The sequence below is a fragment of the Coregonus clupeaformis genome, unplaced genomic scaffold, assembly GCF_020615455.1.
Source record: "Coregonus clupeaformis isolate EN_2021a unplaced genomic scaffold, ASM2061545v1 scaf1153, whole genome shotgun sequence".
NCBI lineage: Eukaryota > Metazoa > Chordata > Actinopteri > Salmoniformes > Salmonidae > Coregonus > Coregonus clupeaformis.
The window spans coordinates 20,293-44,778 of record NW_025534607.1 but is presented as its reverse complement, the minus strand read 5'-3'; the positions used below and the strand labels follow the sequence as shown (position 1 = coordinate 44,778).

General features: G+C 50.9%; 1 protein-coding gene across 2 annotated transcripts in view; it reads right to left on the bottom strand.

Moving 5' to 3' along the window:
- The window catches only part of large1 (LARGE xylosyl- and glucuronyltransferase 1), a 149,040-nt gene extending 128,180 nt beyond the window's left edge, over window positions 1–20,860 (bottom strand). For both annotated transcript variants that reach the window (XM_045217624.1, XM_045217625.1), the window contains exon 1: window positions 20,752–20,860. In XM_045217624.1, coding sequence (XP_045073559.1) covers window positions 20,752–20,857 — 106 coding nt within the window. In that variant the 5' untranslated portion in view covers window positions 20,858–20,860. The remainder of the gene's footprint in view (window positions 1–20,751) is intronic.
- Between the last annotated feature and the right edge of the window lie 3,626 nt (window positions 20,861–24,486).

Below are 24,486 nucleotides of genomic sequence, written 5' to 3'. Positions count from 1 at the left end.
TGTTCCTCTGTAGCTTATAAACATAGCCAGCTAGCTTTCTGGAGTAATGTTCCTCTGTAGCTTATAAACATAGCCATCTAGCTTTCTGGAGTAATGTTCCTCTGTAGCTTATAAACAGCCAGCTAGCTTTCTGGAGTAATGTTCCTCTGTAGCTTATAAACATAGCCAGCTAGCTTTCTGGAGTAATGCTCCTCTGTAGCTTATAAACATAGCCAGCTAGCTTTCTGGAGTAATGTTCCTATGTAGCTTATAAACATAGCCAGCTAGCTTTCTTGAGTAATATTCTTCTGTAGCTTATAAAATAGCCAGCTAGCTTTCTGGAGTAATGTTCCTATGTAGCTTATAAACATAGCCAGCTAGCTTTCTGGAGTAATATTCCTCTGTAGCTTATAAAAATAGCCAGCTAGCTTTCTGGAGTAATGTTCCTCTGTGGCTTATAAACATAGCCAGCTAGCTTTCTGGAGTAATGTTCCTCTGTAGCTTATAAACATAGCCAGCTAGCTTTCTGGAGTAATGTTCCTCTGTAGCTTATAAACATAGCCAGCTAGCTTTCTGGAGTAATGTCTCCTCTGTAGCTTATAAACATAGCCAGCTAGCTTTCTGGAGTAATGTTCCTATGTAGCTTATAAACATAGCCAGCTATCTTTCTGGAGTAATATTCTTCTGTAGCTTATAAAAATAGCCAGCTAGCTTTCTGGAGTAATGTTCCTATGTAGCTTATAAACATAGCCAGCTAGCTTTCTGGAGTAATATTCTCTGTAGCTTATAAAAATAGCCAGCTAGCTTTCTGGAGTAATGTTCCTCTGTAGCTTATAAACATAGCCAGCTAGCTTCTGGAGTAATGTTCCTCTGTAGCTTATAAACATAGCCAGCTAGCTTTCTGGAGTAATGTTCCTCTGTAGCTTATAAACATAGCCAGCTAGCTTTCTGGAGTAATGTTCCTCTGTAGCTTATAAAAATAGCCAGCTAGCTTTCTGGAAATGTTCCTCTGTAGCTTATAAACATAGCCAGCTAGCTTTCTGGAGTAATATTCCTCTGTAGCTTATAAAATAGCCAGCTCAGCTTTCTGGAGTAATGTTCCTCTGTAGCTTATAAACATAGCCAGCTAGCTTTTGGAGTAATGTTTCTATGTAGCTTATAAACATAGCCAGCTAGCTTTCTGGAGTAATATTCCTCTGTAGCTTATAAAAATAGCCAGCTAGCTTTCTGGAGTAATGTTCCTCTGTAGCTTATAAAAATAGCCAGCTAGCTTTCTGGAGTAATGTTCCTCTGTGGCTTATAAACATAGCCAGCTAGCTTTCTGGAGTAATGTTCTTCTGTAGCTTATAAACATAGCCAGCTAGCTTTCTGGAGTAATGTTCTTCTGTAGCTTATAAACATAGCCAGCTAGCTTTCTGGAGTAATGCTCCTCTGTAGCTTATAAACATAGCCAGCTAGCTTTCTGGAGTAATGTTCTATGTAGCTTATAAACACTAGCCAGCTATCTTTCTGGAGTAATATTCTTCTGTAGCTTATAAAAATAGCCAGCTAAGCTTTCTGGAGTAATGTTCCTATGTAGCTTATAAACATAGCCAGCTAGCTTTCTGGAGTAATGTTCCTCTGTAGCTTATAAACATAGCCAGCTAGCTTTCTGGAGTAATATTCCTCTGTGGCTTATAAAAATAGCCAGCTAGCTTTCTGGAGTGATGTTCCTCTGTAGCTTATAAACATAGCCAGCTAGCTTTCTGGAGTAATGTTCCTATGTAGCTTATAAACATAGCCAGCTAGCTTTCTGGAGTAATATTCCTCTGTAGCTTATAAAAATAGCCAGCTAGCTTTCTGGAGTAATGTTCCTCTGTAGCTTATAAAAATAGCCAGCTAGCTTTCTGGAGTAATGTTCCTCTGTGGCTTTAAACATAGCCAGCTAGCTTTCTGGAGTAATGTTCCTCTGTAGCTTATAAACATAGCCAGCTAGCTTTCTGGAGTAATGTTCCTCTGTAGCTTATAAACATAGCCAGCTAGCTTTCTGGAGTAATGCTCCTCTGTAGCTTATAAACATAGCCAGCTAGCTTTCTGGAGTAATGTTCCTATGTAGCTTATAAACATAGCCAGCTATCTTTCTGGAGTAATATTCTTCTGTAGCTTATAAAAATAGCCAGCTAGCTTTCTGGGAGTAATGTTCTATGTAGCTTATAAACATAGCCAGCTAGCTTTCTGGAGTAATATTCCTCTGTAGCTTATAAAATAGCCAGCTAGCTTTCTGGAGTAATGTTCCTCTGTAGCTTATAAACATAGCCATAGCTTTCTGGAGTAATGTTCCTCTGTAGCTTATAAACATAGCCAGCTAGCTTTCTGGAGTAATGTTCCTCTGTAGCTTATAAACATAGCCAGCTAGCTTTCTGGATAATGTTCCTCTGTAGCTTATAAAAAATAGCCAGCTAGCTTTCTGGAGTAATGTTCCTCTGTAGCTTATAAACATAGCCAGCTAGCTTTCTGGAGTAATATTCCTCTGTAGCTTATAAAATAGCCAGCTAGCTTTCTGGAGTAATGTTCCTCTGTAGCTTATAAACATAGCCAGCTAGCTTTCTGGAGTAATGTTCCTATGTAGCTTATAAACATAGCCAGCTAGCTTTCTGGAGTAATATTCTCTGTAGCTTATAAAAATAGCCAGCTAGCTTTCTGGAGTAATGTTCCTCTGTAGCTTATAAACATAGCCAGCTAGCTTTCTGGAGTAATGTTCCTCTGTAGCTTATAAACACAGCCAGCTAGCTTTCTGGAGTAATGTTCCTCTGTAGCTTATAAACATAGCCAGCTAGCTTTCTGGAGTAATGTTCCTCTGTAGCTTATAAAAATAGCCAGCTAGCTTTCTGGAGTAATGTTCCTCTGTAGCTTATAAACTTAGCCAGCTAGCTTTCTGGAGTAATGTTCTCTGTAGCTTATAAACATAGCCAGCTAGCTTTCTGGAGTAATGCTCCTCTGTAGCTTATAAACATAGCCAGCTAGCTTTCTGGAGTAATGTTCCTATGTAGCTTATAAACATAGCCAGCTAGCTTTCTGGAGTAATGTTCCTCTGTAGCTTATATACTTAGCCCAGCTATCTGGGCCAACTCTCTCAGCTATAGCCCCAGTCTTTCTTAGTGTGATGAAAAGCGGGTGGAATGTGCAGGTTGAATTGTGATTGTGATCGTGCTGAGCTAGACAGCCTCGTCGGAGTGTTGCTATCTCTAGACACAGTACACTTTGACACTTCAGGATCGAGTGCCCTGGGAATGGACTGACATAACCTTAACAGCCCATGTCAACCAGTCAAGAGCTAGGATGTAGAGATGCAGAGAGAGATGCTATGGTTTGATGGATGTCTCCTGACCCTTGGTGGTGTGCTTGGTCTCATTGGACAGTGTGTTTGTGCTGACCTGGCAGCCCATTGGTCAGGCCATGGTGTCAAAGTGACAGAGGGAAGAGGTTAGAGAGACAGGCTTGAAGACAGTGGGAGGAGGTTAGAGAGACAGGCCTGGGTAGTCGGAGGAGGTTAGAGGCAGGCTGGAGCCAGAGGCAGGAGGTTGGGAGACAGGCCTGGGGTCAGTCGGAGGAGGTTAGAGAGAGGCTTGGAGCCAGAGGCAGGAGGTTAGAGACAGGCCTGGGGTCAGTCGGAGGAGGTTAGAGAGAGGCTTGGGCCAACAGACAGGGAGGAGGTTAGAGAGAGGCTTGGAGACAGAGGCAGGAGGTTAGAGACAGGCCTGGGGTCAGTGGGAGTGAGTTAGTGGTGGTCAGACAGTCACAGTACATGACAGGCAGCAGGAGACATGCTGTAGATTAGACAGCAGTCAGGGAGATGGACTGGGATGGGATCCCCAGGCCCCCAGCTACCCTTGTGTTATGACTCAACAGAGAGATGTGATATGTGGAGACTAGCTGCCACAGCAAAACAACAACACTATCTGCAACTCAAGAGTTGTTGTTCTGAAAACAGTAATATAATGTGGAAACTTTATTTAGAACAATGTACTGGCCTTGTACCATGTTGTGTACAGTATTAGACTAGCTCTCTACAGTACCATGTTGTGTACAGTATTAGACTAGCTCTCTACAGTACCATGTTGTGTATAGTATTAGCCTAGCTCTCTACAGTACCATGTTGTGTATAGTATTAGCCTAGCTCTCTACAGTACCATGTTGTGTATAGTATTAGCCTAGCTCTCAACAGTACCATGTTGTGTATAGTATTAGCTTAGCTCTCTACAGTACCATGTTGTGTATAGTATTAGCCTAGCTCTCTACAGTACCATGTTGTGTATAGTATTAGCCTAGCTCTCTACAGTACCATGTTGTGTATAGTATTAGCCTAGCTCTCTACAGTACCATGTTGTGTATAGTATTAGCCTAGCTCTCTACAGTACCATGTTGTGTATAGTATTAGCCTAGCTCTCTACAGTACCATGTTGTGTATAGTATTAGCCTAGCTCTCTACAGTACCATGTTGTGTATAGTATTAGCCTAGCTCTCTACAGTACCATGTTGTGTATAGTATTAGCCTAGCTCTCTACAGTACCATGTTGTGTATAGTATTAGCCTAGCTCTCTACAGTACCATGTTGTGTATAGTATTAGCCTAGCTCTCTACAGTACCATGTTGTGTATAGTATTAGCCTAGCTCTCTACAGTACCATGTTGTGTATAGTATTAGCCTAGCTCTCTACAGTATCATGTTGTGTATAGTATTAGCCTAGCTCTCTACAGTACCATGTTGTGTATAGTATTAGCCTAGCTCTCTTCACTTCCGGAGAGCTAGACTTGAAACTAATTGAACTACTTAATTTCTTTATTTTATTTCTTTAACGTATTCCTTCCAGAAGATCTTCCATCTTGAAAGATTCCCTGTGTGTCCATCGCTCACTTGAAACCCCCGAAAAAAACAAAACAAACCCCTTTATCTCATTAGAGTCCACTGCCGAGCCAGCTATGCACCACCTGACACATTCAGGTCCATCTAACGTGATTTAGCTCTGTGCTACTCTGACTACTAACTCAGAGGATGACAGGGGGCTGGGGGGGAGATGGGGGGGAGGGAAGGAGAGGGGACGGGGGGAGGAGGAGAGGAGGGGGAGAGGGGGAGGGGAGAGGGGAGGGTGGGGGAGAGGGAGGGGAGAGGGGAGGGGTGGGGGAGAGGGGGAGGGGGGGGGGGGGAAGGAGAGGGGGGGGAGGGAGGAGAGGAGAGGAGAGGTGGAGGGGGAGGGAAGCAGAGGGGGAGGGAAGGAGAGGACAGGGGAGGGGGAGGGGGAGGGGAGGAGAGGAGGGGAGAGGGGGAGGGGGAGGGAAGCAGAGGAAGGGAGAGGGGGAGAGGAGGGGAGAGGAGAGGCAGCACTGACTGTCACAGTATATTATCCATGGAAAATTCTTCACAGGAATAGAAGAGTTCCCCAATGTCAGCTGTTGTTTCCGGGGGAGGGTTGAAAAGACGGACCATCTCCCTAGGGAGACTCAAGTATGTGTAGCTGCAGCCCAATACGGCGACTGGAGCATGGGTAAGTGGGCGGGTGTATGGAAAGCGAATCAGCTAATTGGGCAGATTTGTTGCCACTGAAGACTGTTTTGCGTAGCTGATTGGGCAGCACAACCCGAGGTGCTTTCTACTGGGTATCACGGTCGCGTCACCAGCAGTAGCTAACGTGGCCATTTCTTCCCTCCCATGATTTTATTTCAAGTAGGATAGCAGCCTACACAACAAATAACTCATATTGATAACTATCTAGAAGTCACCTGGATACATACGTACAGTGTACTACTAAAATGGGGAGGGTATGAACAGCAACAGCACCGGGACACAGTGACCCAACAAGCATTACTGTCCGGCAACGCGTTGGGGAAGTAGCTACCTAGCCAATATCAGGGTGACAGTCGTAGTATGAACACGCGTACAACGCATGAAGCAACAGCACACCCGTCATCAATCATTTCATCAGAATAATCTACAATTATTTGTTTAAAACTAACAGTAAAATACGACTCAGACTCATCCTCTGACTTTAAAAACAGAAGTCCAAACTCTCGTGGTACGGTAGCTCAATGTACTGGTAGTCGGTGGTAAGAAACAAAATTAAAATAAAAAACACTGCTCAATCAAAACCGTCTTAACCTATAGCAGAGCACTTTGACACGCCCACTACTTTCCACACGCCCAATACTTTCCTTTCCACACGCCCCGGTCACCCCATACCCAGTCCACCTTTGAATCCTGTTGTACACAGCCTCAGGATTTCCTCTTAGACTGTGCTCTGAGTCGTCTGGTTGGTAACAATGGAAATATGCTGACTGAAACTAGTTCCACTGGGTGACCATGGAGACCGCTGCTAGGCTCCGCCTCATTATTGATTAACTTCCTGTTCCTCCTCACGAATATTCAACATGTTTACACCAGGGTCGAAAAAACCCCCCCCAAACATCCTCAACTTTTACATTAATTGGGACATTCATGTTTATGGAAACTTCATTATTATGTCACCACGGTGATGAGAAGGCCCCACCAAGGCGGTAACATTATGCTAATTCCCTCAACGCTAGCTGCCCCAGTTGGAGATGTAGATGGATGGAGAATAGCGTCAAGAGAGTGTTGAATAATCAAAAAGGAAAGCCGCCGTGTTTCTAAATGTGGGATGTGTTCTATATGCGTGATGAGCAGGCCACAGCGAGAGGGAGGGAGATGGAGCGAGAGAGAAAGAGCGTTAGCGTGAGAGCCACAGCGAGACAGTGACGGTTGGTAATGGAAGTTCACCTCCCCCCCCTGAAAAGGTGGTTAATATCACACTGCCGGGGTTCACTAGCCAGCCTGCAAGTACTGTTCTGTTTTCACAGTTAGTCTCTCTCCTCGCCCTCTAAACACGGGGGGAGGCTGTTTGAAATTCCATCCACTATCAACAGTCACTTAACATCCCTTCGAGTAACTTTACTCAAGAGAGTTGGCTACTCTTTGACAGAGGATAGAGACGCCACTGTGACAGGTGGTAAAAATGCTCTGGCGATCCACCGTCTTTGAATCAGGCGTGTTAGTGCTGGGCTGGAACAAAAAAAATAATTACCACTTTGTCCCCAGGACCAGGACTGAAGAATATGCCTTGTGTATCCTATTCTCCCTGGAAGAGGAAGATATGGAGGGACCTTGACCTCATGCATCACTCGGCACCATGATACCTAACTTAGTAAATCAGTATTTTGGCATCGGTCTCCTGAGGACAACATGCTCATACAAGGGCCAGTACCAAATTACAAAATGGCGTCTATTTTTAGCGCTCCTTACTGATACCCGCTCAGTTCTGTTGTTGGCGTGCTCTGTTCCCGCAGGGCGCCAGGTGATTCATACAGGCTGTCAGGTGACCAGCTGCTGTCACATGGAGGATGCTCCTCCCCTCTGCCCGCCAGGCTGCCGCACGCCAGATGTCTCCCCGGTAACGGCGTGAACGGAAAGCATGACAGGAAACGCCAAATAAATGTGTCATACTGAACGACCAGGAGCATCACAGGGGAGCAGGGCATCCAAACAGACCATGAATCACCTGGTGCCTAATCAAATGGGTGCCTATTCCCTATGTCTCTGGTCAAAAGTAGTGCACTATAGGAAATAGGGTGCCATTCAGGAGGCAGGCCTGAATCAGCCGGGTCCAAAGGCCTGAGTGGTTAGCGTTTGAACACATTAGTTGGCTAAGAGGTGCGTTAGACAGGTCCACTAAGGACTGAATAAGGTGTTAGATAGGTCCACTAAGGACTGAATAAGGTGTTAGATAGGTCCACTAAGGACTGAATAAGGTGTTAGATAGGTCCACTAAGGGCTGAATAAGGTGTTAGACAGGTCCACTAAGGACTGAATAAGGTGTTAGATAGGTCCACTAAGGGACGAATAAGGTGTTAGACAGGTCCACTAAGGACTGAATAAGGTCAGGCTGAATAAGGTGTTAGACAGGTCCACTAAGGACTGAATAAGGTGTTAGATAGGTCCACTAAGGACTGAATAAGGTGTTAGATAGGTCCACTAAGGACTGAATAAGGTGTTGGACAGGTCCACTAAGGACTGAATAAGGTGTTAGATAGGTCCACTAAGGACTGAATAAGGTGTTAGATAGGTCCACTAAGGACTGAATAAGGTGTTAGATAGGTCCACTAAGGACTGAATAAGATGTTAGACAGGTCCACTAAGGACTGAATAAGGTGTCAGATAGGTCCACTAAGGACTGAATGGCTGTTCAGCTCCAATAGGTTGTTTAATAGCTGTTCCGATATGGTGATTTTAGATCATGGTAATTAGTTATGCATTCTTTATGCAGATCAGCAGGCAAACGCCCTCCTTACATGCCATTAAGGACCATATGGCCACTAAAGTCATGCGAAGTATTCATGCTCAGAATGTGAATATTTTACATCTTTACGTTGTTCTTTATTGCCAAGGGCATGAGCTGAACACAGAATCATCTCATAGTCAAGACACTATACTATAGAGAACACATATCCTGGCTCAGTTGGTAGAGCATGGCATTTACAAATGGCAGGGTTGTGGGTTCGATTCCCATGGGGGACCAGTATGAAAATGTATGCACTCACTACCGTAAGTCTCTCTGGATAAGAGCGTCTGCTAAATGACTCACTACTGTAAGTCTCTGGATAAGAGCGTCTGCTAAATGACTCACTACTGTAAGTCTCTCTGGATAAGAGCGTCTGCTAAATGACTCACTACTGTAAGTCTCTCTGGATAAGAGCGTCTGCTAAATGACTCACTACTGTAAGTCACTCTGGATAAGAGCATCTGCTAAATGACTCACTACTGTACGTCTCTGGATAAGAGCGTCTGCTAAATTACATTTACATTTTAGTCATTTAGCAGACGCCTTATCCAGAGCGACTTACAGTTAGTTTATTTTTCATACTGGCCCCCCTTGGGAATCGAACCCACAACCCTGGTGTTGCAAACGCCATGCTCTATCAACTGAGCTACATCCCTGCCGGCCATTCCCTCCCCTACCCTGGACGACGCTGGGCCAATTGTGTGCCGCCCCATGGGTCTCCCGGTCGCGGCCGGCTATGACAGAGCCTGGATTCGAACCAGGATCTCTAGTGGCACAGCTAGCACTGCGATGCAGTGCCTTAGACCACTGCGCCACTCGGGAGACAAAATGTATGCACTCACTACCGTAAGTCGCTCTGGATAAGAGCGTCTGCTAAATGACTCACTACTGTAAGTCTCTCTGGATAAGAGCGTCTGCTAAATGACTCACTACTGTAAGTCTCTCTGGATAAGAGTGTCTGCTCAATGACTGAAATGTAAACCTAGAGATGGTGCAGATGGTAACAACATTACATTTGAATGTGCTGCAATTCCCATAACAGAAAGCAATCTGTTTCTTGTGTGTTTGGATTGGATAATGTTACGGCAACGCATTCACATAGATGATGAGCTTTACAGAGGGACACAAGAAAAAAAGAGACTGAAAGCTAAATGAATTGGCCAGGCAGTGGCAAAGACCAGGTCCAACTGGCCTGGCGGTCCTGTCCTGTGTGAATGCTGCCATATGCAAATCACAGAGCACCTCAAAAACAAACGCCTGTTCATTCAGACATAGCCAATCCATTGAGTTTAATTACAGCCTGGACGAAACGGACTCCAGAAGGGGCTCTGGTTCTCTGAGAGTGGGTAGTGTGTGTGTCCTGTATGTGTCCTCTCCCTGCGTATGTCTTCTAATTTGCAAATAAATTCATTAAAAATCATACAATGTGATTTTCTGGAAAATGTTTTCTCATTCTTGGCCATAGTGGAGTTTGGAGTGTGACTGTTTGAGGTTGTGGACAGGTGTCTTTATACTGATAACAAGTTCAAACAGGTGCCATTAATACAGGTAACGAGTGGAGGACAGAGGAGCCTCTTAAAGAAGAAGTTACAGGTCTGTGAGAGCCAGAAATCTTGCTTGTTTGTAGGTGACCAAATACTTATTTTCCACCATAATTTGCAAATAAATTCATTAAAAATCCTACAATGTGATTTTCAGGATTTTTTTTCTCATTTTGTCTGTCATAGTTGACGTGTACCTATGATGAAAATTACAGGCCTCTCTCATCTTTTTAAGTGGGAGAACTTGCACAATTGGTGGCTCACTAACTACTTTTTTTTCCCCCACTGTATGTCTTCTGTCCCTGCCTCCAGACCCCACTGAGACCATTGGGACTATAAATCTGAGCAGAAACAAAATGGTGACATTTCATTTAGAGGGAGCTGGTAGCTGTGCCTCCCCTTTGGCTGGAGTGCAAATCACACCGAGGCCAGGGGAGCTGAGGTTACCACAAGCTTTTCTGCAACCCCTTTTAAAAAAACACAACACTGAGAGCCGACCTGTAACTGTTTGAAAAAAGAGAGTGTAGCCTGGGTCCTCAGACCGAAAAGAGATGAACAGTCACTGTGCTAACCTAGCACCACCGCTAGTGTTATAGAGACTGAAGACACAGAGCAGTTCTACAGCATTAGCAGTGAGCAGGGCTTGCCTTGCAGTCTCCCCCTAAACACACTTCTATCTCCTGAGATCGGAGAGGAAACAATCTCTCTCTCTCTCTCTCTCTCCTTCTCCCTCTCCTCTCTCTCTCTCTCTCTCTCTCTCTCTCCTCTCTCTCTCTCTCTCGTCTTCTCTCTCTCTCTCTCTCTCTCTCTCTCCTCTCTCTCTCTATCTCTCTCTCTCTCTCTCCCTCTCCTTCTCTCTCTCTCTCTCTCTGATTTTGTGAAAATAATGTTTTAATATTTTTAATAATAGTGAAGACATCAAAACTATGAAACGACACATATGGAATCATGTAGTAACCAAAAAAGCGTTAAACAAATCAAAATATATTTTATATTTGAGATTCTTCAAATAGCCACCCTTTGCCTTGATGACAGCTTTGCACACTCTTGGCATTCTCTCAACCAGCTTCATGAGGTAGTCACCTGGAATGCATTTCAATGAACAGGTGTGCCTTCTTAAAAGTTAATTTGTGGAATTTCTTTCCTTCTCAATGGGTTTGAGCCAATCAGTTGTGTTGTGACAAGGTAGGGGGGTATACAGAAGATAGCCGTATTTGGTAAAATACCAAGTCCACCTCAAACTCAATCTGTCGTGATTACCAGCTGAGAAACTTTTCTGAGTGGATTTTAGTCCTGGCTCAGAGTTGGTCTGGGCAGTGTATTAATAACATCCTAAAAACTACTCTGAGCTGGGAGTTTTTTTAGTCTTAAATTGACATTTTCTGAGATGCTTTGTGGATATGGCCCTGGACTGCTCAGTGCTGGTGTTCCTTCTTCCTCTCTGTTAGTGTGACAGTCTCCATCCCTCTCTCTCCTACCTCTAGGCCCCATCCCTCTCTCTCCACCCTCCCCATCCCTCTCTCTCCACCCTCCCCATCCCTCTCTCTCCACCCTCCCCATCCCTCTCTCTCCACCCTCCCCATCCCTCTCTCTCCACCCTCCCCATCCCTCTCTCTCCACCCGCCCCATCCCCTCTCTCCACCCTCCCCATCCCTCTCTCTCCACCCTAGCCCCATCCCTCTCTCTCCACCCTCCCCATCCCTCTCTCTCCACCCTCCCCATCCCTCTCTCTCCACCCTCCCCATCCCTCTCTCTCCTACCCTCCCCATCCCTCTCTCTCCACCCTCCCCATCCCTCTCTCTCCACCCTCCCCATCCCTCTCTCCCACCCTCCCCCATCCCTCTCTCCACCCTAGGCCCCATCCCTCTCTCCACCCTCCCCATCCCTCTCTCCACCCTCCCCATCCCTCTCTCTCCACCCTCCCCATCCCTCTCTCTCCACCCCCCCATCCCTCTCTCTCCACCCTCCCCATCCCTCTCTCTCTCACCCTCCCCATCCCTCTCTCTCCACCCTGCCCCATCCCTCTCTCTCCACCTCCCATCCCTCTCTCTCTCACCCTCCCCATCCCTCTCTCTCCCCCCATCCCTCTCTCTCCACCCCCCCCATCCCTCTCTCTCCACCCGCCCCATCCCTCTCTCTCCACCCTCCCCATCCCTCTCTCTCCACCGGCCCCATCCCTCTCTCTCCATCCTCCCCATCCCTCTCTCTCCACCCTCCCCATCCCTCTCTCTCCACCCTCCCCATCCCTCTCTCTCCACCCTCCCCATCCCTCTCTCTCCTACCTCTAGGCCCCATCCCTCTCTCTCCACCCTCCCCATCCCTCTCTCTCCACCCTCCCCATCCCTCTCTCTCCACCCTCCCCATCCCTCTCTCTCCACCCTCCCCATCCCTCTCTCTCCACCTCTAGGCCCCATCCCTCTCTCTCCCCCCTACCTCTCCACCCATCCTCTCTCTCCACCCTCCCCATCCCTCTCTCTCCACCCTCCCCCATCCCTCTCTCTCCTACCTCAGGACCCATCCCCTCTCTCCACCCTCCCCATCCCTCTCTCTCTCACCGGCCCCATCCCTTCTCTCTCCACCCTCCCCATCCCTCTCTCTCCACCCTCCCCATCCCTCTCTCTCCTACCCTAGGCCCCATCCCCTCTCTCACCTCAGGCCCCATCCCTCTCTCTCCACCCTCCCCATCCTCTCTCTCCACCCTCCCCATCCCTCTCTCTCCACCCTCCCCATCCCTCTCTCCTACCTCTAGGCCCCATCCCTCTCTCTCCACCCTCCCCATCCCTCTCTCCCTACCTCTAGGCCCCATCCCTCTCTCTCCACCCTCCCCCATCCCTCTCTCTCCACCCTCCCCATCCCTCTCTCTCCACCCTCCCCATCCCTCTCTCTCCACCCTCCCCATCCCTCTCTCCACCCTCCCCATCCCTCTCTCTCCTACCTCTAGGCCCCATCCCTCTCTCTCCACCCTCCCCATCCCTCTCTCTCCTACCCTCCCCATCCCTCTCTCTCCTACCTCTAGGCCCCATCCCTCTCTCTCCACCTCCCCATCCCTCTCTCTCCACCCTCCCCATCCCTCTCTCTCCACCGCCCCCATCCCTCTCTCTCCACCCTCCCCATCCCTCTCTCTCCACCTCTAGCCCCCATCCCTCTCTCTCCTACCTCTAGGCCCCATCCCTCTCTCTCCACCTCCCCATCCCTCTCTCTCCACCCTCCCCATCCCTCTCTCTCCACCCTCCCCATCCTCTCTCTCCACCCTCCCCATCCCTCTCTCTCTCACCCTCCCCATCCCTCTCTCTCCACCCTCCCCATCCCTCTCTCTCCACCCTCCCCATCCCTCTCTCTCCACCCGCCCCATCCCTCTCTCTCCACCCGCCCCATCCCTCTCTCTCCACCCTCACCATCCCTCTCTCTCCACCTCCCCCATCCCTCTCTCTCCACCGGTCCCCATCCCTCTCTCTCCACCCTCCCCATCCCTCTCTCTCACCTCCCCATCCTCTCTCTCCACCCTGGCCCCATCCCTCTCTCCACCGTCCCCATCCCTCTCTCTCCACCCTCCCCATCCCTCTCTCCACCCTCCCCATCCCTCTCTCTCCACCCTCCCCATCCCTCTCTCTCCACCCTCCCCATCCCTCTCTCTCCACCCGCCCCATCCCTCTCTCTCCACCCGCCCCATCCCTCTCTCTCCACCCTCCCCATCCCTCTCTCTCCACCCTGCCCCATCCCTCTCTCTCCTACCTCTAGGCCCCATCCCTCTCTCCACCCTCCCCATCCCTCTCTCTCCACCCTCCCCATCCCTCTCTCTCCACCCTCCCCATCCCTCTCTCTCCACCCTCCCCATCCCTCTCTCTCCACCCTCCCCATCCCTCTCTCTCCACCCTCCCCATCCTCTCTCCACCGGCCCCATCCCTCTCTCTCCACCCGCCCCATCCCTCTCTCTCCACCCTCCCCATCCCTCTCTCTCCACCCTCCCCATCCCTCTCTCTCCACCCGCCCCATCCCTCTCTCTCCACCCGGCCCCATCCCTCTCTCTCCACCGGCCCCATCCCTCTCTCTCCACCCTCCCCATCCCTCTCTCTCCACTCCTCCCCATCCCTCTCTCTCCAGGCCCCATCCCTCTCTCTCCACCCTCCCCATCCCTCTCTCTCCTCCCACCTCTAGGCCCCATCCCTCTCTCTTCCACCCTCCCCATCCCTCTCTCTCCACCCGCCCCATCCCTCTCTCTCCACCCTCCCATCCCTCTCTCACCCTCCCCATCCCTCTCTCTCTACCTCTAGGCCCCCATCCTCTCTCTCCACCCTCCCATCCTCTCTCTCTCTCCACCTCTGCCCCCATCCCTCTCTCTCAACCCTCCCCATCCCTCTCTCCCACCTCTAGCCCCCATCCCTCTCTCTCCACCCTAGCCCCATCCCTCTCTCTCCACCCCTCCCCATCCCTCTCTCTCCACCCGCCCCCATCCCTCTCTCTCCTACCGGCCCCATCCCTCTCTCTCCACCCCCCATCCCTCTCTCTCCACCCCTCCCCATCCCTCTCTCTCCACCCTCCCCATCCCTCTCTCTCCACCCTCCCCATCCCTCTCTCTCCACCCTCCCCATCCCTCTCTCTCCACCCTCCCCATCCCTCTCTCTCCACCGTCCCCATCCCTCTCTCTCCACCGGCCCCATCCCTCTCTCTCCACCGGCCCCATCCCTCTCTCTCCACCCTCCCCATCCCTCTCTCTCCACCCTCCCCATCCCTCTCTCTCCACCCCCCCCATCCCTCTCTCTCACCACCCCATCCCTCTCTCTCCACCTCAGGCCCCATCCCTCTCTCTCCACCCTCCCCATCCCTCTCTCTCCACCCTCCCCATCCCTCTCTCTCCACTGGCCCCATCCCTCTCTCTCCACCCCCCATCCCTCTCTCTCCTACCTCTAGGCCCCATCCCTCTCTCTCCACCCTCCCATCCCTCTCTCTCCACCCTCCCCATCCTCTCTCTCCACCCTCCCCTCCCTCTCTCTCCACCCTCCCCATCCCTCTCTCTCCTACCTCTAGGCCCCATCCCTCTCTCTCCACCCTCCCCATCCCTCTCTCTCCTACCTCTAGGCCCCTATCCCTCTCTCTCCACCCTCCCCATCCCTCTCTCTCCTACCCCCTCTAGGCCCCCATCCCTCTCTCTCCACCCTCCCCATCCCTCTCTCTCCACCGGCCCCCATCCCTCTCTCTCCACCGGCCCCATCCCTCTCTCTCCACCGGCCCCATCCCCCTCTCCACTGGCCCCAACCCTCTCTCTCCACCCTCCAGTACAGAGAGAAAGGAAAGGGATTCTCCTGAGGGAAGCTCCACTGTGTGTTGTGACTGAAATGACTGATGATGTCATACAGGAAACCCCTCCCCCTCCAGCCTCTGATCAATACATGTTTAGAAGAGGTAGAGGTGGATTACCATAGCTTGGTCCTGTGTTGTTTAATGGCTTCCATCCAACGCCTACCTCTGCTTCTCCCCTCTCCTCTCCTTCCTCCCCGTATCCCCTCCCCCTCCCCTCCCCCCTCCCAGCATTCCCTTCCTCTCTCACCCCTCTCCCCCCCTCCCCCCTCCTTTCTCACCCTCTCTTTCTCTCTCACCCTACTCCTCTCCCATCTCCCCCTCTCCCCTTCCTCTCTCACCCTCTCCCCTCCCATCTGAGTGAGTGAGTGAGTGAGTGAGTGAGTGAGTGAGTGAGTGAGAGAGAAAGAGAGAGGATAGCTTGTCTCACACATTCAGTCTTCCGCTAAAAGCTCCTTCCAGCCAGCCTCTTCACACCTTCTCCTCCTCCCTCGTCTGCCAACTCTATTACTTGGTCTTTATTCATATAATTAGTTTGACAGGAACAGCTAAAAGCTCATTTTCCTCCCCAGTCCCCCATTATACAGCCTGTGGCAACAGGAACAGCTAAAAGCTACTTTTCATCCCCAGTCCCCATTATACAGCCTGTGGCAACAGGAACAGCTAAAAGCTACTTTTCATCCCTAGTCCCCCATTATACAGCCTGTGGCAACAGGAACAGCTAAAAGCTACTTTTCATCCCCAGTCCCCCATTATACAGCCTGTGGCAACAGGAACAGCTAAAAGCTACTTTTCATCCCCAGCCCCCATTATACAGCCTGTGGCAACAGGAACAGCTAAAAGCTACTTTTCATCCCCAGTCCCCATTATACAGCCTGTGGCAACAGGAACAGCTAAAAGCTACTTTTCATCCCCAGTCCCCCATTATACAGCCTGTGGCAACAGGAACAGCTAAAAGCTACTTTTCATCCCCAGTCCCCCATTATACAGCCTGTGGCAACAAGGAACAGCTACAAGCTACTTTTCATCCCCAGTCCCCCATTATACAGCCTGTGGCAACAGGAACAGCTAAAAGCTCACTTTTCATCCCCAGTCCCCCATTATACAGCCTGTGGCAACAGGAACAGCTAAAAGCTACTTTTCATCCCCAGCCCCATTATACAGCCTGTGGCAACAGGAACAGCTAACAAGCTACTTTTCATCCCCAGTCCCCCATTATACAGCCTGTGGCAACAGGAACAGCTGCGCTACTTTTCATCCCCAGTCCCCCATTATACAGCCTGTGGCAACAGGAACAGCTAAAAGCTACTTTTCATCCCCCAGTCCCCCATTATACAGCCTGTGGCAACAGGAACAGCTACAAAGCTACTTTTCATCCCCAGTCCCCCATTATACAGCCTGTGGCAACAGGAACAGCTACAAGCTACTTTTCATCCCCAGTCCCCATTATACAGCCTGTGGCAACAGGAACAGCTTACAAGCTACTTTTCATCCCCAGTCCCCCATTATACAGCCTGTGGCAACAGGAACAGCTAAAAGCTACTTTTCATCCCCAGTCCCCCATTATACAGCCTGTGGCAACAGGAACAGCTAACAAGCTACTTTTCATCCCCAGTCCCCCATTATACAGCCTGTGGCAACAGGAACAGCTAAAAGCTACTTTTTCATCCCCAGTCCCCATTATACAGCCTGTGGCAACAGGAACAGCTAAAAGCTACTTTTTCATCCCCAGTCCCCATTATACAGCCTGTGGCAACAGGAACAGCTAAAAGCTACTTTTCATCCCCAGTCCCCCCATTATACAGCCTGTGGCAACAGGAACAGCTAAAAGCTACTTTTCATCCCCAGTCCCCATTATACAGCCTGTGGCAACAGGAACAGCTAAAAGCTACTTTTCATCCCCAGTCCCCCATTATACAGCCTGTGGCAACAGGAACAGCTAAAAGCTACTTTTCATCCCCAGTCCCCCATTATACAGCCTGTGGCAACAGGAACAGCTAAAAGCTACTTTTCATCCCCAGTCCCCATTATACAGCCTGTGGCAACAGGAACAGCTAAAAGCTACTTTTCATCCCCAGTCCCCCATTATACAGCCTGTGGCAACAGGAACAGCTAAAAGCTACTTTTCATCCCCAGTCCCCCATTATACAGCCTGTCGCAACAGGAACAGCTAAAAGCTACTTTTCATCCCCAGTCCCCCATTATACAGCCTGTGGCAACAGGAACAGCTAAAAGCTACTTTTCATCCCCAGTCCCCCATTATACAGCCTGTGGCAACAGGAACAGCTAAAAAGCTACTTTTCATCCCCAGTCCCCCATTATACAGCCTGTGGCAACAGGAACAGCTAAAAGCTACTTTTCATCCCCAGTCCCCCATTATACAGCCTGTGGCAACAGGAACAGCTAAAAGCTACTTTTCATCCCCAGCCCCTCATTATACAGCCTGTGGCAACAGGAACAGCTAAAAGCTACTTTTCATCCCCAGTCCCCCATTATACAGCCTGTGGCAACAGGAACAATAAACAACATCAGACAGTACTGAGGTGGAACAGTATCAGCCTTTAACAGAGTTATCTTGAAGTACATTTTAGTCTGCATAGTTCCGTCTCAAACTACTGAATCCTGTCATTACTTTGCTGACGTTGGTAGCTGTTGCATTATGGGAATACATTCAAAACGTTTCGGTTTGGTTGCTGTGACCAGTCAAAAAATTGTCAGTTTAATCATAATTAATTAATAATGTGACAAATCTGCAGAACTTCAATCCTTTAAAACAAACTCATGAAAACTCCTGGTGATGAGTTCCCCAAATGGCACCCTATTCCTTATGGGGGGCTGTGGTCTAAAGTAGAGCACTATAGTGGGAATAGGGTCCCATTTGGGACGCAAGCAGGACTAAATCATCAGGAGGAAGTCAACAACTTCAGACAGGCCTCAGTAACTCATCACCTCAAGACATAATGACAGAAAAGGGGTGACTGTGTAATGTGACATACCAGCCCGACAGGGGCGGATGACGCTACTCCCAAAGAAAAGGGGGTGACTGTGTAATGTGACATGCCAGCCCGACAGGGGCGGATGACGCTACTCCCTAAAGAAAAGGGGGTGACTGTGTAATGTGACATGCCAGCCCGACAGGGGCGGATGACGCTACTCCCTAAAGAAAAGGGGTGACTGTGTAATGTGACATGCCAGCCCGACAGGGGCGGATGACGCTACTCCCTAAAGAAAAGGGGTGACTGTGTAATGTGACATGCCAGCCCGACAGGGGCGGATGACGCTACTCCCTACGTCAAAGTAGAGTCAACATCTTTACAATAACATTCATGTGCCTTCGATTACAAACGTGTTATGGGTTCCGTAAATATGAATCAAATGTTTTTAATTAATTATAAGCCTAGTTTAGCCAAGGGGAAAGCACTGAGCTATAAAAGGAGAAAGACAGGATCCTTCCTGGCTAGCCATGATTGGCTGAGATAATGGAGGGGTCGACCATGCTGATGGTTGGCTATGTGTTAACATGATAATGGAGGTGTTGACCATGCTGATGGTTGGCTATGTGTTAACATGATAATGGAGGTGTTGACCATGCTGATGGTTGGCTATGTGTTAACATGATAATGGAGGTGTTGACCATGCTGATGGTTGGCTATGTGTTAACATGATAATGGAGTGTTGACCATGCTGATGGTTGGCTATGTGTTAACATGATAATGGAGGTGTTGACCATGCAGATGGTTGGCTATGTGTTAACATGATAATGGAGGTGTTGACCATGCAGATGGTTGGCTATGTGTTAACATGATAATGGGGGTGTTGACCATGCAGATGGTTGGCTATGTGTTAACATGATAATGGAGGTGTTGACCATGCAAATGGTTGGCCATGTGTTAACATGATAATGGAGGTGTTGACCATGATGATGGTTGGCTATGTGTTAACATGATAATGGGGGTGTTGACCATGCAGATGGTTGGCTATGTGTTAACATGATAATGGAGGTGTTGACCATGAAAATGGTTGGCCATGTGTTAACATGATAATGGAGGGGTTGACCATGAAGATGGTTGGCTATGTGTTAACATGATAATGGAGGTGTTGACCATGCAAATGGTTGGCCATGTGTTAACATGATAATGGAGGTGTTGACCATGAAGATGGTTGGCTATGTGTTAACATGATAATGGAGGGGTCGACCATGCAGATGGTTGGCTATGTGTTAACATGATAATGGAGGTGTTGACCAAGCAGATGGTTGGCTATGTGTTAACATGATAATGGAGGTGTTGACCATGCAGATGGTTGGCCATGTGTTAACATGATAATGGAGGTGTTGACCACGCAGATGGTTGGCTATGTGTTAACATGATAATGGAGGGGTTGACCATGAAGATGGTTGGCTATGTGTTAACATGATAATGGAGGTGTTGACCATGCTGATGGTTGGCCATGTGTTAACATGATAATGGAGGTGTTGACCATGCAGATGGTTGGCCATGTGTTAACATGATAATGGAGGTGTTGACCACGCAGATGGTTGGCTATGTGTTAACATGATAATGGAGGTGTTGACCATGCAGATGGTTGGCTATGTGTTAACATGATAATGGAGGTGTTGACCACGCAGATGGTTGGCTATGTGTTAACATGATAATGGAGGTGTTGACCATGCAGATGGTTGGCTATGTATTAACATGATAATGGAAGGGGTTGACCATGCAGATGGTTGGCTATGTGTTAACATGATAATGGAGGTGTTGACCACGCAGATGGTTGGTCATGTGTTAACATGATAATGGAGGTGTTGACCATGAAGATGGTTGGCGATGTGTTAACATGATAATGGAGGTGTTGACCACGCAGATGGTTGGCTATGTGTTAACATGATAATGGAGGTGTTGACCATGCAGATGGTTGGTCATGTGTTAACATGATAATGGAAGGGGTTGACCATGCTGATGGTTGAATCCTTAAAGAGATGGGTTGGGTTAAGGCATAAGAGGGTTGTGAACGATGCTGAATGGTCGTAGACAAAGAAGATCTCTCTAACGCTCAACACAATCTTCCAAGGCATGTACTCTACTTGTCTCCAAAGTGGGATAACAAGTTGATCAACTGTTAAAGCAGCATAACTTTACCATGCTTCCTCCAATCACAGAGTAAGATATACCATTTGGATATCAGCTGCATCTCAAGCTTTTGGGATTCCTCGACATACGCCCCAGTTGGGACGGGCCATCAAAGATATAGGACCATGTTTGTACATAGCGAACAATGGCGTGGGTTGAATATGACCGTGTCCTATGAAAGTGAAGGCTTGACATCAATAAACTTGAGACAGGTGAGAAAATAACTGCACGATGCAATCATTACAAAGTCATACCAGAGCCAGACAAAATAGTCCTGTTTTCTGGTTCTGGGTGACTACTCTTGGTTTAGTGGTGTGCTCTTTGAGAGACAGTCAAGTAAACATTCTGCAGCCAGAGGACAACCAACTGGAAACGTTCTCAAAATTCCCATGTTTCCCCAGAATCTCTGGAAAACCTGGCAATTTTGCCATGTTACAGCACCAGGTGAGGTGAGCTGTGATGCAGGAGAATTGGGTCCTACCTTGGAAGTTGCCAGCAGAGAGGTACAGCCAGGTGAGTGCAGGGATGAAGAGCAGGGCGAGGGAGGCAGCGAGGAACTTCCTGCGCCCGCGACACATTCCCAGCATCCTCTGGGGGCGATGGCCGGAATGAGAGGTGGAGCAACCTCTAAAGTCTGACCTCTATGTGGGTAGCAGCTGTTGGCCAGGGGGCATGGTACTGTCGGAGGGAAGAGAGAAGAGAGAGGGGGAGAGAGGAGACAGGAGGAGAGGAGAGGAGAGAGAGAGGGAGGAGAGAGGAGAAGGGAGGAGAGGAGAGGAGAGAGGAGACAGGAGGGGAGAGAGAGGAGGAGAGGAGAGGAGAGGAGGAGAGAGAGAGAGAGGAGAGGAGAGGGAGAGGAGAGGAAGAGGGAAGAGGAGAGGAGAGGGGAGAGAGGAGGGGAGAGGAGAGGGAGAGGAGAGAGAGGAGGAGGAAGAGAGAGGAGAGGAGAGAGGAGAGGAGAGAGAGGAGGAGGAGGAGAGGAGAGGAGAGGAGAGGAGAGAGGAGAGGAGGAGAGGAGAGAGGAGAGGAGAGGAGAGGAGAGGAGGAGGAGAGAGAGGAAGGGAGAGAGAGGAGAGAGAGGAGAGGAGAGGAGAGGAGAGGAGGGAGAGGAGAGAGGAGGGAGAGGAGAGGAGAGGAGAGGAGAGGAGAGGAGAGGAAGAGGAGAGGAGAGGAGAGGGAGGAGAGGAGAGGGAGAGGAGAGGAGAGGAGGTTAGATCCTATAACAGCAGATATCAAAACCCTTTTCAATTATGATTGTAATATATAAATATATATATATATATATATGAATATATGAATCGCAAACACACACACACACACACACACACACACACACACACACACACCCATATCTGGGAGTGATGACCCCTCCACTTTAGCAGATATATTTCAGTCGATTCTCTCTGTAATGTAGAGCAGGCAAAAGCCTCTATATATGATATCATAATCCTCTTTCCATTACAAAACACATTTGTCCAATTAGCCAGATGACCCCAGTCTATGTTTAATCTCCACCAGCGGTTGGTTGGAGCGGGCTGCGGCTGCAGAGCGATGGGGCTGAGAGCGATGGGGCTGAGAGCGATGGGGCTGCAGAGCGATGGGGCTGCAGAGCGATGGGGCTGCAGAGCGATGGGGCTGCAGAGCGATGGGGCTGCAGAGCGATGGGGCTGCAGAGCGATCGGGGCTGCAATGGGACTGAGAGCGATGGGGCTGAGAGCGATGGGGCTGCAGAGCGATGGGGCTGCAGAGCGATGGGGCTGAGAGCAATGGGGCTGCAGAGCGATGGGGCTGCAGAGCGATGGGGCTGCAGAGCAATGGGGCTGCAGAGCGATGGGGCTGCAATGGGGCTGAGAGCGATGGGGCTGAAAGCGATGGGGCTGCAGAGCGATGGGGGCTGCAGAGCGATGGGGCTGTAAGCGGTGGCTGCAGAGCATGGGGCTGCAGCGATGGGCTGAAGCGATGGGGCTGCAGAGCGATGGGGCTGAAAGCGATGGGGCTGCAGAGCGATGGGGCTGAGGCGATGGGGCTGCAGAGCGATGGGGCTGCAGAGTGATGGGGCTGCAGAGCGATGGGGCTGCAGAGCGATGGGGCTGCAGAGCGATGGGGCTGCAGAGCGATGGGGCTGCAGAGCGATGGGGCTGCAGAGCGATGGGGCTGCAATGGGGCCGAGAGCGATGGGGCTGAGAGCGCTGGGGGCTGCAGAGCGATGGGGCTGCAGAGCGATGGGGCTGAGAGCAATGGGGCTGCAGAGCGATGGGGCTGCAGAGCGATGGGGCTGCAGAGCGATGGGGCTGCAGAGCGATGGGGCTGCAATGGGGCTGAGAGCGATGGGGTTGCAGAGCGACGGGGCTGAGAGCAATGGGGCTGCAGAGCGATGGGGCTGCAATGGGGCTGAGAGCGATGGGGGCTGAGAGCGATGGGGCTGCAGAGCGATGGGGCTGCAGAGCGATGGGGCTGAAAGCGATGGGGCTGCAATGGGGCTGAGAGCGATGGGGTTGCAGAGCGATGGGGCTGAAGCAATGGGGGCTGCGCGTGGGGCTTGGGGCTGAGAGCGATGGGGCTGAAAGCGATGGGGCTGCAGAGCGATGGGGCTGCAGAGCGATGGGGCTGAAGCGATGGGGCTGCAAGCGATGGGGCTGCAGCGCGATGGGGCTGAGAGCGATGGGGCTGCAGAGCGATGGGGCTGCAGAGCGATGGGGCTGAAGAGCGATGGGGCTGCAGAGCGATGGGGGCTGAGAGCGATGGGGCTGCAGAGCGATGGGGCTGAGAGTGATGGGGCTGCAGAGCGATGGGGCTGCAGAGCGATGGGGCTGCAGAGCGATGGGGCTGAGAGCGATGGGGCTGCAGAGCGATGGGGCTGCAGAAGCGATGGGGCTGAGACGATGGGGCTGCAGAGCGATGGGGCTGCAGAGCGATGGGGCTGCAGAGCGATGGGGCTGAGAGCAATGGGGCTGCAGAGCGATGGGGCTGAGAGCGATGGGGCTGCAGAGCAATGGGGCTGCAGAGCGATGGGGCTGCAGAGCGATGGGGCTGCAATGGGGCTGAGAGCGATGGGGTTGCAGAGCGATGGGGCTGAAAGCGTGGGGCTGCAGAGACCGATGGGGCTGCAGAGCGATGGGGCTGAAAGCGATGGGGCTGCAGAGCGATGGGGCTGCAATGGGGCTGAGAGCGATGGGGCTGCAATGGGGCTGAGAGCGATGGGGCTGCAGAGCAATGGGGCTGAGAGCGATGGGGCTGCAGAGCGATGGGGCTGCAGAGCGATGGGGCTGCAGAGCGATGGGGCTGCAATGGGGCTGAGAGCGATGGGGTTGCAGAGCGATGGGGCTGAAAGCGATGGGGCTGAGAGCGATGGGGCTGAGAGACCGGGGGCTGCAGAGCGATGGGGCTGAAAGCGATGGGGCTGAGAGCGATGGGGCTGCAGAGCGAAGGGGGCTGAGAGCGATGGGGCTGAGAGCGGTGGGGCTGAGAGCGATGGGGCTGCAGAGCGATGGGGCTGAGAGCGGAGGCTGCAGAGCGATGGGGCTGAGAGCGATGGGGCTGCAGAGCAATGGGGCTGAGAGCGGTGGGGCTGCAATGGGGGCTAGAGCGTGGGGTTGCAGCGATGGGGCTGAGAAGTGATGGGGCTGCAGAGCGATGGGGCTGCAGCGCGGGGGAAGTGCAATGGGGCTGAGAGCGATGGGGCTGAAAGCGGTGGGGCTGCAGAGCGATGGGGGCTGCAGAGCGATGGGGCTGAAAGCGATGGGGCTGCAGAGCCGATGGGGCTGCAGCGCGATGGGGCTGAAAGCGATGGGGCTGCAGAGCGATGGGGCTGTCAGAGCGATGGGGGCTGAAAGCGATGGGGCTGCAGAGCGATGGGGCTGAGAGCGATGGGAGCTGCAGAGCGATGGGGCTGAGAGTGATGGGGCTGCAGAGCGATGGGGCTGCAGAGCGATGGGGCTGCAGAGCCGATGGGGCTGAGAGCGATGGGGCTGCAGAGCCGATGGGGCTGCAGAGCGATGGGGCTGAGAGCGATGGGGCTGCAGAGCGATGGGGCTGCAGAGCGATGGGGCTGCAGAGCGATGGGGCTGAGAGCGATGGGGCTGAGAGCAATGGGGCTGCAGAGCGATGGGGCTGAGAGCGATGGGGCTGCAGAGCAATGGGGCTGCAGAGCGATGGGGCTGCAGAGCATGTGGCTGCAATGGGGCTGAGAGCGATGGGGTTGCAGAGCGATGGGGCT